This window comes from Podarcis muralis, chromosome 12, assembly GCF_964188315.1.
Source record: "Podarcis muralis chromosome 12, rPodMur119.hap1.1, whole genome shotgun sequence".
NCBI classification, from domain to species: domain Eukaryota; kingdom Metazoa; phylum Chordata; class Lepidosauria; order Squamata; family Lacertidae; genus Podarcis; species Podarcis muralis.
In genome coordinates this window covers 14558502-14574782 of record NC_135666.1, presented here as the reverse complement: position 1 = coordinate 14574782, position 16281 = coordinate 14558502, and the positions used below count along the sequence as shown (strand labels likewise).

Genomic DNA, 16281 nt, shown 5'->3' with positions numbered 1-16281 from the left:
AGACACCCCCGTGTATAAGACGACCCCTATTTTTTTTAACCCAAAATTAAGAAAATGCACTATGTACTATCCATGTATAAGACGACCTCTTATTTTAAACTTCAAAAATTTAGGAAAAAATATAGTCTTATACACGGAAAAATACAGTATGTTTATTGCTATCTCAGAGAAACTGACCTGTAATAGTCAGGTGACTGTGATGTTGTTCCTTCTGATTTCACCTCCTATTCAGGGTTATTTATTAAGCTTATGACATCACAGTCATATGACATCACAGTCATATGACATTCCTTCAAAATATGATTTTATTTGGCAGCATCTATAAACAGGCAAGACCTTTTATTCCCCACCCCCCATTTCCTTCATTGTACAAGGTAAGTTAATGGTTATTATGACCAAAGAGAACCTATACTTGGCCCAAAGCCTTACTATTAAAAGTGATGGAAACACTTCTAGCTCAACCTGTTCTTAATCCTTCCTGGAAAGTCAAGACCCTCTTGTTCAGTTAGCTGCTGATAAAGGGAAACCTGTCAATCATGGAGCAAAAGAAATGTAATCGTATTGGGATCAACAGAAGATTGAATTGAAGTGACACTTGATCAGGATAAATGTACACATTTTCACTTTATCTGTCATCTATGATCTGGTAACCTCTAGGTTAGATTACTGCAATGCATTATATGTGGGGTTGCCTCTGAAGATGGTTTGGAAACTTCAACTGGTGCAGAATTTGGCGGCCAGGCCAAATTCCCACCAGGAATTTTGGAATGCTCCAGATAGTTGAGGGACTTCGTTTTTAATCTTTGAAGGACAGTGTTAACCATCCCTCCATCCCAGGCATCCATACCATACTAAGTAAAAATAAAAACAACGGGCTTGTTTTGTTCTTCCACAGCCCTTTGATCCAGTGGAAGCTTCTGCTAGCAAACAGGCAGAGAGGGAGTTTTTGTTGATTCCACTTTCCTTCGGCTGCCCCTGTGCCCCTCCCAGATCTGCTCAAAAGGGTTGGGGACCCCTTGAAAAAGCATGGAGGGCGGTGCAACAGATTGCAGGAGTAAAAAGGAATCTGTGAAAATCACACTCTCCTTTCAGTTCATGGATATCTCTCTTGGATCAAAGAGTTTTCTGTCACCATTTCTGAATGGTGCTTGTTATTGAGCTTGTGTCTTTTTACTGAAACATTGATATTTCAAAATATTCTAGTGTATTTCACCTCTCAAAAGTATTAGTTATATGCTGCTGGGGACTATATACTTAATATTCAAAGGTGTTGGTTAATTTCTGAGTACACTGCACGTTTTATAATGTGAGTAAGGTTGTTTAACTTTATTTCAACTTGCAGGTCCGCAAAGCAGAAAGCTGAAAGCAACAGGAATTTAGGTCTGGAAAAGGATGTGAACTTTGCCAAGTCTCCTCAGCAATACCTTGCCTATTTGGACATTCTCTCCCAGTCTGCAATTCCAAATTTATATTCAAAGATAAGAGGCAACAAAGCTCCTCTTAAGGTAAGGTGGTTGTTGTTGTTTCCTCCTGTCCTTCCTTCAAACATTTCTTTTTCTTTTTCTTTGCTGTTAGATTTTGCCATTTTTGTGATATTCTCCCTAGGAGGCTAGCCCGGGGGTGTATGCAATCTCACAGCAGTCATTAGTTTTCTGGCCAATGGTTAATGCAAAACAGGGGCACTGATTCTCCTTCTATTATTGCTCTGCTCCATCAGACTGACCACTGCTGGTTATAATTAAAGAACAGGCTGTAATGATCTCTGGCAGGCAAGCAAGCCCCGATAAGTAGTAAGCACTCTCCGGCAGTTTTATGTATGTTTATTTATAGAAAACCACATCCAGAGCACGGCTTCTCGCCTGCTCGCATTGATGATAGTTGGTCAATCTGAATCTTCGCCCCTCCCACAGTAGGAAGGACGCCAAACTCCTGCCTTTCCCCTCTTGCCCTTCCATTGCCCTCTGATCTTATTCAATCTCCTAGAACGGAGACTGAGAGGCTGGCCTCCGCCCTCTCCACTTCCACTTGACACAGTCTCAGACCTCTGCTTATCTGCTGATTGCCTAGCAATGCTCTGGCTGCCTTCCAACTCTTCCTCTTCTTGAGAGCTAACAGAGTCTTCCCCGGGAAGGGGGTTGAGCTGCCCTTTCTTGACTCTGTCACCCAGCTATCATTTGCAGAGTCAGTCCCTCATTCACTTAGCTCAATTTTTGAGTCTGACTCGTATCCTGTGCTCTGGGGAGGGGGGCACATTCCTGACACAGGGTGCCTCTGAGCACATTCTGAGTCTGGAAATTTGTTTTCTAGACCAGAACTGAACTGAGCTCACAATCATTTCACATAAAAGTCCATCCCTTTTAGCTTTCTTCATTTCAGCAGCCTCAGTTAGGTAGGAAAAGTCACCTTGTTGTTGCTAAACAATTAGGAGCCAGAAACCTTTGTTGATCTACTGTAAATCACCCAGGCATCTAGGAGAAGACCCTGACCTACTTACCTGACCTAACTTCTACACCTCTGGTGTATGACTGTTTAGCAGCTACCCTGTATGTAGAGGAGCGGTGATAACATTTTGTTAAGTGTTTCGAAGCCTAAGTATGGTAAGTATTAGCTTAGGGCACTGATTAAAAGTGCCACCTAATTAACAAACAGCAGTTCTCTAGATGGTGTTCAACTATAATAGCTTACTTTACATTTTTAGAGGATACCACCTGGCTAAATTAGTAGTAGGGTCTTGAGAGGTGATAAATGGCTGAAATTTGCAATTATGCAGCTCCCCCTTTCCTCCCCAGAAAAATGAACTGAACATAACCCACCCTCTGACATGGATTATAATCATTTGCTTAATAGGTATGGCTGGACAAAAAGTTCTTTTCCAACTTTCTACTGAAAGGAATTTTGATGGCAGTGGGGTGCCATTTTTCATAACCTTGCAGATAAGTAAAATAAAAATAAAAATTGGCTAGCGTATGCTTTTTTCTTTTCTTTTCATCATCTATAGTGTTTAACCTGTGGTGGTTTGTTCACACCTACATTTCAGTGGTTGATGCTACAGTGAGCAATGAGCATTCATGTTGTGGGTTTTGGGGAAGGTCAGTTTCCATGATGCCCTGAGCCCCTTCCAGTTTTTGGGTTCCTATATCTGTTGTGGTAAAAAGTATGAGAGCAAGCTTGCCAAAAGACCAGTTCTTTTGTCTAGGCAATGGTTGTGGCTAAATAGTGAGAGAGACCTAAGGAGCAAAACCAGGAGTATTTTAAGGGTGTTTAGAAGGATGTAACCAAGTGTTACTTGCCCAAAGATGAAGGAGGTTTTGGCCAAAAGGAACAAAGTGTTTTAATATGGTTTGGGCAGTTTCATAATGGCAGCTGAGTTCATCTAATTTGCTTACATAGTGCCTGACATTGTCATTTAAGTGGTTAATAAAGACAAACCCCTAGTGTGTCCAGTTTTCTTCCAATTCCCCCCCACTAAATGCACAGTGTCTTCCCCCAAATGAAAATTTTGCATCCAACTGCACACTAAAAATCCTCTGCCTTAAACTGAGCACTATTTGATATGTAATAGCAGTAACATGTGATGTTTGACGTTCTCAGAATTACTGGAAATGAACAGCCCAAATAAATAAGCAATTGATTAACTTCACTGTGTTTGATGAACTGCTGCACATATGGTACGCAATGCCCCTCATATTATAATGCTGAACTTCTGTGCACCTGTGATGACATGAAGATCATATACGTTTCTCGTGTTCCCAACATAACACATCATACTTTTATATTTTAATATTCTAACACACACACACACACACACACACACACATATATATATACACACACATATATATATTGTACATATTTTTTGGAAGCTGACACACACAGACCCGAGAACTGCATACACCCCTCCCTGCCCGTGATGGAGAAACATTGCTCTAGTGATTATGTAAGTCCTATATAAAATGTCTCTCTAGAGTTTGGTACTGTGCACATTTCACTTGGTAAATATATTTTGCAGTAAAAATATGTATGTATGGCCAGGAAGGAGCCAGCAATGAGTAAGAGTTCAGTGCGTAACTTATGGCCCTTGATATTCAGAGAAGCTTGAGTGGTGCAGAGATTCTAGGATGTTATAAAAGTAGCAGGGGAAGCTTTTTGTTATGTACTGAAGTTCTCACCCTGGGCCAGCAGGGGGATACTGTAGATAGTTTTCACTCAGGTCCACATATGCAAATACTGTCAGTCTAATGGAAGTAGGTGAAATGTAACCGATATGCTTTTGTGCCTAATTGAACCATTACATGTAGTGCTGTATATAAGGAAACCATTACAATTGTAACTAACGCCTTATCTCGGTGGGGAGGGGTGTTATGTACTGAAGTTCTCACCCTGGGCCAGCAGGGGGATATTGTAGATAGTTTTCACTCAGGTCCACATATGCAAATAAGGAATTGAAAGTGACGTTCAGTGATTGGATAGTTACAGAAAATGGTTACTGTTGCGTTCTAGTGGAGCTCTATATAAGCAGGCTGGCTGAACCCTTCAGTTCAGTTCTGTTCTGGCCTGTGAATAAACAAGAGCTGTTTGAAGAATCGCTGTGTCGTCTGATATGTTCACCCACAACTTAACACTTTGGGGGGCATTTTGGCTTTCCAGTCGAGAATGAAGCTTGAGATACTAAACTCCATAGAAAGCCAGCTGCTTTTGTTTGTCCAGGTTTCCTTCCCATAACACACATGATAGAACAGGCAGTTTGCAGAAGATGCACTTTACAGCAGAGTGGCTGTTTATTCAGCCTCCAGTCTGTCCATTCAAGTGGCAACTGCACAGTCAGGCTTCACAGGCAAAACTATTACCAGTTTTGATCTGAAGAGAGTCTTTGGACCAATTTTTTTGCTTGATCATCTTTATGCAGCGTGGCACTTTTAACTAGAGGGTTTTAATTAACAACCTTCCTCATGCAGGTTTCCTCTGAAGTAGATGTTGAAACTATTTCAAAGCTTCAGCGTATCTCAGACAGGAAAAGGTTACGTAAGATCCTTAACTACGACGATCCATCTTCTCTGCCAAGCCACTGGTGGTTTCATGATATATTAATGATCTCCCTCTTGCCATCACTCAATATGACTGCTGGTTGTTTAATGTTACAGCGTTCCCTGAAGCTTGCATGAAATAATTAGAGAGAATAGAAGATCATCTTAATTAAAATTTAGTTTAGGCCAGTTCACGCAATCAGGATTTTTTTCCTGTGTATCTATGGATATGGAGAACATGTCATGAACTGTACGAGGTATAGTTCTTGCCATCGTGGCAGCTGTTCAGTAAAATAAAGACACATGCAGGAATGCAATTGATATTCTCTCATGTCCAGTTCTTAACCTGAAGTAAAGGTATGTCTAGCAGATTTCCATGTCATCTTGTCCAAGGATTCTCAGAGAACGCTGGACTTGGAGCTTGCATGCCCCTTCGCTGAGAAGCCTCCGGTGTCAAGGAATTCTTATCCTTGTAATCATTGTTACTTTTGGTGGGATTGTGTTATCTTGAGTGGTCTGTGGAGCCTTCAAATAGTTCAGCTATTGTTAATAACAGTTTTTATCTAGTGCACCATAATTTTGTTTGACGGCTGCTGAAAAACTATTTCTCCTCACTTAGATGTGGCTAGTCTAATATTTTAAGAGTCTTCAAAGGATGAAATAATGTGCACTTCTGTGACATTTCTTTCTGAAGGGTCAGTTACTTAAGTAAATCGTAGTGAGCAGTGTGTCATAGTCAACCTGACTTTAAGTTAATGTACATGTTTCAAAGTAATTTATTTTCTTTTTTATTGTTCATCCTGTATTATCTAGGTCACCTGCACCATCCACGACGGGTCAAGTGAACTGTTCTTTAGAATAAAAATTTTTAAAGCTCATCCTCTGCAAAGACAGGGATGACTCAAAGTTAACAAATAGTTTTAAAAAATCTTAAGACCGTGACAAAATCTGATAAAACAGTAGTTCCTTCACCTGAGCAATGCATCTTTTATTTTATATTCACACATCACTTTTTATTCCATCATGGAACTCAAGGCGACATGCATGGGATTCTTGGACAGCCTACCGTTTGGCATTGACCCCGTCCAGATCGACTTAGTTTCAGAATGGCTGATTTGTCATGCACTAGCAAAGCTTGCCATTATTTTAAGAAGAACCAATGGTCTGGAGCAGGCATGAGCAAACTCGGCCCTCCAGATGTTTTGGGACTATGATTCCCATCATCCCTGACCGCTGGTCCTGTTAGCTAGGGATGATGGGAGTTGTAGTCCCAAAACATCTGGAGGGCTGAGTTTGCCCATGCCTGGTCTGGAGCAATCTTAACTCCCTAATTGCTCAAGGAGTGGGCGATGGCATATGGCAGAGGTGTCCCTTCACCAGACTCCGCTAGCAGGTGGTTCCACTGTTGCAGAAACTGCTATGGAGCTATTGACAGTGGCATTCCCACTGTAGCAAGCACAGGGTTCCAAAATGGGATTTTTCAGGGGCAGAGCAAGGAGAGCCAAGGATCTCCTGGATCCTAAGCTGGGCCATTTGTTGTTGAGGGGGCTTGTTCAGGCCCTTCTGCTGTGCCAGCCTGGAGCTGGTACAGGAGGAAGGAGGAGGAGGAGGAGGAGGAGGAGAGATTGCGCTCCCATCTTACCCCCTTAGTGGCAAGAGCCAGAAGATATTTGGATTAGATGGTGGCTCCACCTAGCTAAGCAGCCCCAGGGTAGCTACCCATTTAGGCACACTTAGTTCCCATTGAAATCAATTGTATTTGAGCAAAGTCATGACTATTTAACAGGCAAGTATAGCTTGCAGTCACAAGTCACATATGGAGTACCAATGTGATAAAGCCTATTCCGCATTTTTCCAACTGTTGTCAGATGTAATTACTCTCTGGCTCAAATATCAAACCTCATTTGATGCATGTTCATGTTGTTGCTTTTCCCAGTCTACCCCCTCCAGCTCTCTCTTTCTTTGCCCTCTTATCCCTTGCGAGCTATTTCCTGTGCCATACAGCTAATTTTGCCAGCAAAGTGAATTTACAAATCCCTGTCATTAATAGCAATTAGATTTGCAAAAATAAATAAATAAGATATTCTGCTGTGGGATTACCCTGTGAAACTCATTTTACTTTTAAATGAGGCAGGTTAGTAGTGTCCAGAGGTACTTGGCAAGAATAAAAAGACCAGATAAAATGGCGGTAGCACAAACGATCTTAATTCTTTGATTAAAAACATACATTAGGAAGAGCTAAGTTCCATGCAGTGGGTTTCCCTCATGCTCCTCTTCACAGAAAATAGAATAAATTATCCTGGTGCTATTTAATATAGTAGTTGTGTGACTTGGGATTGCTCTTTTCTAAGATCACATAATTCTGCCACTACATTATTTACCTGTGCTAAGTCTTAACTGGGTTTTCAGTTTGTACTGAGAGCTGGACCATAAAGAAGGCTGATTGCCGAAGAATTGATGCTTTTGAATTATGGTGCTGGAGGAGACTCTTGAGAGTCCCATGGACTGCAAGAAGATCAAACCTATCCATTCTTAAGGAAATCAGCCCTGAGTGCTCACTGGAAGGACAGATCCTGAAGCTGAGGCTCCAATACTTTGGCCACCTCATGAGAAGAGAAGACTTCCTGGAAAAGACCGTGATGTTGGGAAAGATGGAGGGCACAAGGAGAAGGGGATGACAGAGGACGAGATGGTTGGATAGTGTTCTCGAAGCTACCAGCATGAGTTTGACCAAACTGCGGGAGGCAGTGGAAAACAGGAGTGCCTGACGTGCTCTGGTCCATGGGGTCATGAAGAGTCGGACACAACTAAACAACAACAACAACCTTTCTGTTGTGCATACATATCCTGACCTATTGCATTCCATTTATTGCTAGGAATTTCTCCCCCACCTGACGATTGTAGAAGCTTGCTATGAAACAAGGGCGAGAAGTACCAAGAAGGACTGCGTTGGATTTTATCTCCTGGTCTAAAGGTTCTTTACTAAAATCAGACCTGGCAAACTTTCGTCAAGGGATACAATCCAGTGCAATCCATCCCGGCACTTCCAGTATAACATAGAATTAACTTTCCTCTCTTGTTTTCCAATGGAAAGTACAGAGACCTTTCAGCACAAAGATGCCAAAGAACAGGGCAATGCAGGTCTACATCCATAGTGAATCACGGTCAAAGATGGCTTTAACGTTAATACTGGAACTTCAGGCTGTATGTGGCTCTAGTCTTTTTCTCTCTCTTTGACTTTACATTTGTTGTCAGAAATGAGGGTGCTTTCAAAATAGGCTTACTGCTGTTGATGCCATATTTTTAATTAGGAATTTTCAAAGAGCATCCCAGTCTGCCAGTGTTGTGACCTGTCAAGCTGCTGAGAGACTGCTGGTCCTCTCCTGATACCAGCTTAGCCTGCGATTGACACTTGTACCCAATTTGTATAAGGCTGCTTGAAGCATCTGTGTTCTTCTTCTTGATGGGCTTGTTTGTTTACAGGAGACTCAGGGAAATCGCAAATCCTCTTCAATATTTGAGTGTTCAGGCACTTTTCGAGTAGCTGTGTGTGTTTTTTTTAAAAAAAGCCACCTTTGATTATCCGGGTCAAACTTTTTGCAAACTGTCTCGTAAGGTTTGTATAAAGGAAAGGGTCTTCATTACTTTTGTTGGCTGTTTGAATTTGGTTGTGTTTTCAGAGTACAGTGTTGACGTCCAAAGACTGCTTACAGGTAGAGAGGACAGTGATTTTCCTTTCCCCACAGCCAGGCATTATAGAGGGTCTCTGACTTTCAGGAGCCTAGGTGGGGGAGCATGGAGTTTCATGGGCCTGGGAGGGAAAGCTTTAGTTGTGTATGTGCAACTCTCTGTGTTGCTCCTTGGGCGACCTCTGCTCTTTAGACTTCAAGAACTATTTTGCATTTGTAAAAAAACAGCAACATTTGAATGCCTCTTTGTCTTTGCGATTTCCACATCACTTTGCTCAAATTCAATGTACAGCATAAGTAGCACCTTGCAATTCAGTTTATTTCTCCCTTATTTTATGGTCGTACAGTAACATCCAATTGTTGAACAACAATTGTGGATACAGATAAAGGAGTTATGAATCTTAAAGGGCTTGAGAAGAATAGGTTATTATCTTAAGCCATTTATGGTTTATCATTATCATAATAATAGCTCACAGGATGCTTTGCATGAATGCCAATTCCCCAGCAACTTGCTCAGTATAATAAGGCAGTAGAAATATTCTTTGGCATAAGGTTCCTAGCACTGGCGCAGGGGAACAAATGTCGCTGATATTAGGATTCCGAGTCGGTATGGGTGCTTTTAGATTTCATCAGGAAGCATTGCACTGCATAACTGAGCTGTGCAACTGAGCTGAGGACCAGTCTTCCTCCTGTTCACTTTCGTGGCATCCCACGGGCACTCGATTCCTCTGCAAGTGTGGCTGTGTACACATTATCGGCTTAAAATGCAGCAAGGTCATTTCCGCCCACTGTGTTTCAAATTGCATTTGCACGTCATTGTACACATCAGTAGGTCGGATCAAACACATGAAGGTCGGGTGTCTTTCTAAGTCATCTGCTGTCTCTCCATACCAGTGGGCAGGGAAGGGGGCACAGATGTCTCCATAAGGCTTATTAAATTGAAGCTGGGGTTTTTTTTTGGGGGGTGGGGGGAACTCATCAAAATTCAGCATTTCTCAATTGCAAGGTGGATTGTAACTAGTGTTGTCTTATTGTTGGCATCCATCTGTCTCAAGAGACAATGGAGTGCACCTCTGGGGGTGAAGTCTCCTAGAAGCTGCCAGCATGTGTCAGGCATCAGGGAATCCGATCCCCCCCCCATGGTACACTGCCAGGAATAGACAAGTTCTTACCAATGTCTTTTATTGCAGCCTCTTGGAGTAATGGCGTTGCTCTGAGTAATCTCCAGGCACACCCCTTTCTCTCCTCAGTCGTCAACAGCCCCACCCACCTTATGGTGGCTGCTTAGGGCCATTTGTCTTCGAGCTCTTTGCTCTCTTACTTCCAATGCTCGTCGGGTTCTGGAGGAAGGGGGGGTCTGGAATGCTTTCTAGTGATGACGGGTCTCCCATTATCTCCCAACTTTGCCCCTCGTCTGCCTCTGAGCTGTGACCTCCCGCAAAGCACTGTTGTAAATCTATACTGTCTTCCTCTTCTCTGCAAGGTTCAGGCTGGGGAGGAGGAGATCTCCACCATTCCTCCTCTGTCCAGTCCCTGGCAGCATGTGACAGTGTCCACACCCCAGAAACAGCTTCGACTGGCCAACTAAATGTTGTGTGTACTTGTTGGATCTCCCTATCCCGTGTTTGCCCACTTGAATGCTCCGATCTGCAGAACTGGTACTGCTACAGGTGCTGGATAATACCCTGCAGTTGTGAGAAATGGATCTTTTAGTGCAGCAGCACCTGTATTTTTGGAACTCCCTATCTATTTACATCAAGGAGGCTCTCTTCTTGGCACCTGCTGAAATCATTTTTGTTTAGGCAAGCTTATCAGGACGTGTGGGCATTGATGAGATATTATCTTTGTTATTGTTAATAAAAATTATTTTTTAAATACTTAATTGTTTCGAACTGTTTTAAATGATAATTTTAATATTTCTTGTAAACTGTTTAAGGGTTTTATTACAACCAAGTAGTTTTTGGTTAAATAAATGGAAAAAATAATCATCAGCTTCCCAATCCAGCAGTGGGAGTTTAAGGCATACCATGTAAACGTGCATTTGCGCACAGCCTGTCTCTTTATAAAAGATCTAAGAATCATGTTTCATTATATTTTAAAGGCAAGTATCCTGCTCCTGTGAATAGAAATATCAGTTTTGAGGTATACAGAAAATGCCCTGTGTACCTCAGAAACCGAAGCATGGGTTGATAAATTATTGGTCCTCCAATGCTAGGGTTTCCATGCTATCATAGCAACTTATATAAGGGAGAAACAGATAAACAAAGTGTCCCTTTGCGCCAGCACAAAATAAACAGACCTCTGTAAATGTGCATCATAACTGATACATGATTCAGAATCCAGAATCCAGCCCTGATTTGCATAGGGAATGTGGGCTACCTCCCACCCTGCTTAAACATGAAGTTAAAGCAGGAAACACACCATTATGTATTCTTATGGAGTTCCCATGTTGGCTAATTAGAAGGGGTTAGCATAAGACCGATTCTAATACAACTTTCCCTTTCCTTCTAGGTTGATAACGTCCCACCTGACACCATCATCAACTACATGGTGCAGAACTCCAAAGGAAAAGCTCCTGCTTTAACCCATTCAGCAGCAGCCCATTCAAAATATACCGAGAACATCCCAGTGAGAACCTTCAGCCAACCACAGAGAGATAAATTCCCACTAAAGCCAGATGACGGATTTGACAGAAAAGCTCTGTTGGCGGCATTAAATGCATATATCTCTCAGAAAGTTGCGGCAAAAAATCTTGACGGGAGTTCTCCTGTTAGTAGGACTAAAGTGTCTCCTCCCTATACCAATCGGCTCAAGCTTCCTAAGGCTGACCATCTTGATGGAACAATGTTGAAAGAGAAACCAGGAGATATTGAGATGAGGCCACCGTTCATAAGGAGGCCTGGATCTGGACTGGTGCCTGGTTCTGTCCAGAGCGATACGAAGGCCCCTCTAACTCCAGTAGATGGTAAGGAATCCATTTCATCTTCGTATGAGTGCTCACCTATTGTTCTAGACCAGGCTTCCTCAAACTAGGCCCTCCAGATGTTTTGGGACTTCAGCTCCGATCATCCCTAGTTAACAGGACTAGTGGTCAGGGATGATGGGAGTTGTAGTCCCAAAACATCTGGAGGGCCGAGTTTGCCTATGCCTGTTCTAGACCAGTAATTTCATCTACCGGGATTCCTTAGAAGTTTATCAAGGGATTTGTCAATGAGAAGGTCAGTCTTGGCATGTCCTCTCTCTACCATTGATTGTCCCATGCAATGCACAGCTGCAGGGGAGGGGAAGCATGTGATTCAGTTCAGACTGCTCAGGCCTGAACAGTGCACCTTTTATAAGCAATAAATCACTCCCCATAATCCGCTGCAATGCACACAAGTTCTGTGAGGGTCGTGCAGAGAAGTCAATGAGAAATTACCTGAAAGTAAAAAAATAAAATAAAATAAAATTGAAATACATTGTTGTAGTCAAAGGAAGAATAGTCTGAAGTTACTAAGATACTTGCAAGCTTTTGAGCAGCAGTGCATCTAGGTAATTTTAGGACCTAGGCTTACATTCCCCCTATTTAAGTGTAACATTAATACTTTATAACTGTGAAGTATGCAGTATGAATTTTGAGTATCCTCATCACAAGATCTGGCTTAATTTCCCTTTTGCAGCTTCATTTGGGGAGTAGCCCCACTTTTGTCATTAAGGAAGTACCTGTAGAATATGCCACCACCACCACCTATTCAGTATATTGCAAGCAAAAAGGGGGGGGGGCTGCCTCCTACCCCCACTACTCCACATGGTGTAGTGCTTAAAGTTCCAGACTTGGAGACCCAAGATAAAAATGTAATGGGGCATTCAGTAGACTAGACAGCAATAGGTAAAGGTAAAAGGACCCCTGACCATTAGGTCCAGACCATGGGGTTGCGGCGCTCATATCGCTTTATTGGCCAAGGGAGCCGGCATACAGCTTCCGGGTCATGTGGCCAGCATGACTAAGCCGCTTCTGGTGAACCAGAGCAGCGCACGGAAACATCATTCACCTTCCCGCTGAAGCGGTACCTATTTATCTACTTGCACTTTGACGTGCTTTCAAAGTGCTAGGTTGGCAGGAGCAGGGACCGAGCAACGGGAGCTCACCCCGTCACGGGGATTCGAACCGCCGACCTTCTGATTGGCTAGTCCTAGGCTCTGTGGTTTAACCCACAGCGCCACCCACGTCCCTCTAGAGAGAGCAATGCACACACACACAAATCCAGGAAAGCAGGCACCCCCTGCTGCCCTCTCCATCATTTGACTGCTACATTCCACTCCTGTTACACTACAGCAAAACAGGCACAGTTTTCCAACCTTGATAAACAGGGTTTGTTGATGATGCTGGAGAGATTGAGCAGGAGCTGCAGAAGTGCAACCAACTCTTCGGGCAGCACATAGTTAAACAATGGTACCCGGTCTCATTAGGAGGCTATGATGGCCCCCAACTTGGATGGTTTTAAAAGACGGCTGGACAAATTCAGGGAGGGTAAGGCTGGCAATGGCTGCTAGCCATGATGCCTATTCTCTTGCCCCCCCATGGCCAGAACCAGTAATGCTTCTGAATACCAGTTGCTGGAAACCACAGTGGGGGGGATTCCTAAAGGCATCTGGTTGGCCACTGTGAGAACAAGATGTTAGTCTAGATGGGCCATTGGCCTGATCCAGCAGGCTCTTTTGTGTTCTTATTTCTCTTGCGTTAACTCCTATGGGGAGCTGGCTCGCCTCCCTGTTGCTTTGTTATGTCCTCTGCATGTGAAGAGTTGCAGACAGGCACGATGAAGACACAGCAACAATAAGCAGAGCGGGGAGGACTATGTGCAGCTGCCCAAGTGGCTGCTTCCTCCTCCTGCTCCTCAGCTGCAACAGGCCAGTGCTCATGCGCAGCTCAGCAGCTGTGGCTGCAAGTTGTGATGTGAAGCAGCTGGTGGTAGGAGTGCTGCAGGCACTCATCATTTGCTGCTGGGTGGGCAAAACAAAAGGTTTGTTGTGTGACAACGGCCAATGGGAGCCCTGGGAGGTGAAAGCAGGGACCCCACTATGCTAAGGGTGGGGTGGGGGCCTTGGAATTGGGACCACGTGTTTGTGGGTAGCAGTGCCTTTGCTCTTGCAATCCTCATAGTCTGAATTTAATTTGGCAGAGTCTGCAACATCACAATAGGTACCGTATTTTTCGCTCCATAAGACACACTTTTTTCCTCCTAAAAAGTAAGGGGAAATGTGTGGGCATCTTATGGAGTGAGTGCAGGCTATGCAGCTATCTCTGAAGCCAGCACAGCAAGAGGCGGAGCTGCACAGCGCCTCTTGTTGTGCTACCTTCCCAGCAAAGCGGGAGGAGGGACGGAAGTGAGCCCTTACGGAGCCCCTTCCGTCCCTCATCCTGCTTCTCTGGGAAGGTAGTACAAGAGGCGCTGCACAGCTCTCCCAATTGCTGTGCTGGCTTCAGCGATAGCTGCGCAACTTTCTCTGGCTTTTCAGGGAGGTGGGAGAAGGGATGGAGGGCAGCCCATCAGTCCCTTCTCCCATCTCCCGGAAAAGCCAGCAAGAGCTGCTCTATCTTTAAAGAGCCGCGCCAAGTGATCGTGTCTGCAGCTCTTACTGGCTTTTCTTGTTTTCCTCCTCTAAAAACTAGGTGCGTCTTATGGTCAGGTGTGTCCTATAGAGCGAAAAATATGGTGTGATCATTGACAGCCCTCCTGGGGAGGTATATGCAGGGTTAGGTAGAGTTTTCTATTAATGGAGGGTAGGTAATGTTGGTGTGTAGAGCAACCTTTGCCAACCTGGTTCTCTCTAGATGTTTTGGATGACAGCTCCCATCATTGCTGACCATTGGCCAGGATCCTTCCTTCGTAGAAGCCTGAAGCATTATGCATACTGTGTTTTTTACATATTGTTTCTCACCGTCTTCTCCTTCGTGTTTTCCTTTTGCTCCCAAATCCCTTACACTATTGAAGTGTTGCTATTTAGACAGAAGAGAGCCCAGTGTGTACATGCTCAAAGTGACAGGGTTCATGGTGAGGCAGCTGTCTGATAATAGGTTTCAAAAAACAATTTTTAATGTAAATGCAAGTCCAGGTGGCCTTGCACGTATCTGGAATAGGACTGCTGCTAGAGCAAACTAGGTCCATGCTGATTTCATTATCATGCACTGCCCTATTTCACCTTTCTTAGCAGGAATCTGCAGAGAAGAAATACTTAAAAAGTACAGGGAACAATATGCTGCAAAATGCATTGGATTTTAACAGTTTGGCTTCCGCAGGCATAACATTGCAGAGCAACATGTTTAGGGACAATGTTGACCATTGAAGAAAGGCATTCCCACCCTCCAAATAGTTTCTTTCTCTTTAATATCTGTTCACAAATCAAGCGTTTTCTTAGCTTGTTGCCAACAGTCAAACATTTTCTAATGAATCTTCCAATATGCTCATGCCATATTTTTCAAATTGTGCCTGTGATTGCTCCTGGCTTCTATCTTCAGTGGTTGTCGGGCAGTAGCAATGCTTCATATTTTCGGCTTAGTTTTCCTTAAGATGTCAGTCTCCTCTAACAAGAAGCTTATCTTCAGGAGGTATTCCTAGCATCCTGGTGACTGCCCAGTGTGAGAAACAACACACTTCACAGAATGCAGACCATTTCTCTATCTTTGCTTTATTTAATGAACCAGAAAGATCTGCCAAATGTCTTTCAGTGGACTCTGGAGTGGGGCTGCTGGCCATTCATTTTCTCCTGTTGAATTTCTTTCCCCCTTATTTTCATTTTGCTTGAGATTACGACTGTGCTTTCCTATAGACTGTGAAACCTAGGGAAGGGAACTAGGGAGATAAGACATGATAGAATGAAAGAAAAGAAAATGAGTTGAAAACAAATGAAACTGAAATGGAAAGGTTTTATCAACAGGGTTTTTTTTATTCAGCAGTCTAGGTTTTCGCTGGATTCAACCCAATTTGCAGGGAGGGAGGGGAAAGCCCACCAGACAGCAATATTAAACTTACATGGTGCTTTATACTGAGCTCATAATTGACCTGTTCAATTGTACGCTATAGGAGGTTAAAATAGGCTATGTAAATATCTAAGGATCTCAAACTGGGATCTCTGGTCCTCAGGACATAATCTCTGTGCCATTGTGGTAGCTTCTCATTGGAGGGAGCACCTGGTAGTGGTAGTAGTAATAATAGTAATAATAATAATAATAATAATAATAATAATAATACCCCAGCCATCCCCAGCACATATATACAGGACTGCCTTCAGATGTCTTCTCAACGTTGTGTAGTTCTGCTTGACATTCTGCTGGGAGGGCATTCCATGGGGAGGGCGCCAGTGCCGAGAAGGGCCTCTGCCTGGTTCCCTGTAACTTTGTTCTCACAGTGAAGGAACCACCAGAAGACCCTTGGAAGTGGACCTCAGTATCTAGGCTGAACCATTGGGGTGGAGATGCTCCTTCAGGTATGCTCTCTGCTCTGCTTAAACACCACCACTGCCAATGGCCAGATGGTAGCATTTCAGCTACCAGCTCCATAAAGGCATTATCCTAATACTCCTTCTAA

The 16281-nt window shown here is 43.5% G+C and overlaps 1 protein-coding gene across 2 annotated transcripts in view; it reads left to right on the top strand.

Annotated features, from left to right (window-relative positions):
* The window catches only part of PTPRN2 (protein tyrosine phosphatase receptor type N2), a 647226-nt gene that overhangs the window by 174005 nt on the left and 456940 nt on the right, over positions 1-16281 (top strand). For both annotated transcript variants that reach the window (XM_028749792.2, XM_028749791.2), the window contains exons 5-6: positions 1343-1505; positions 11225-11678. In XM_028749792.2, coding sequence (XP_028605625.2) covers positions 1343-1505; positions 11225-11678 — 617 coding nt within the window. The remainder of the gene's footprint in view (positions 1-1342; positions 1506-11224; positions 11679-16281) is intronic.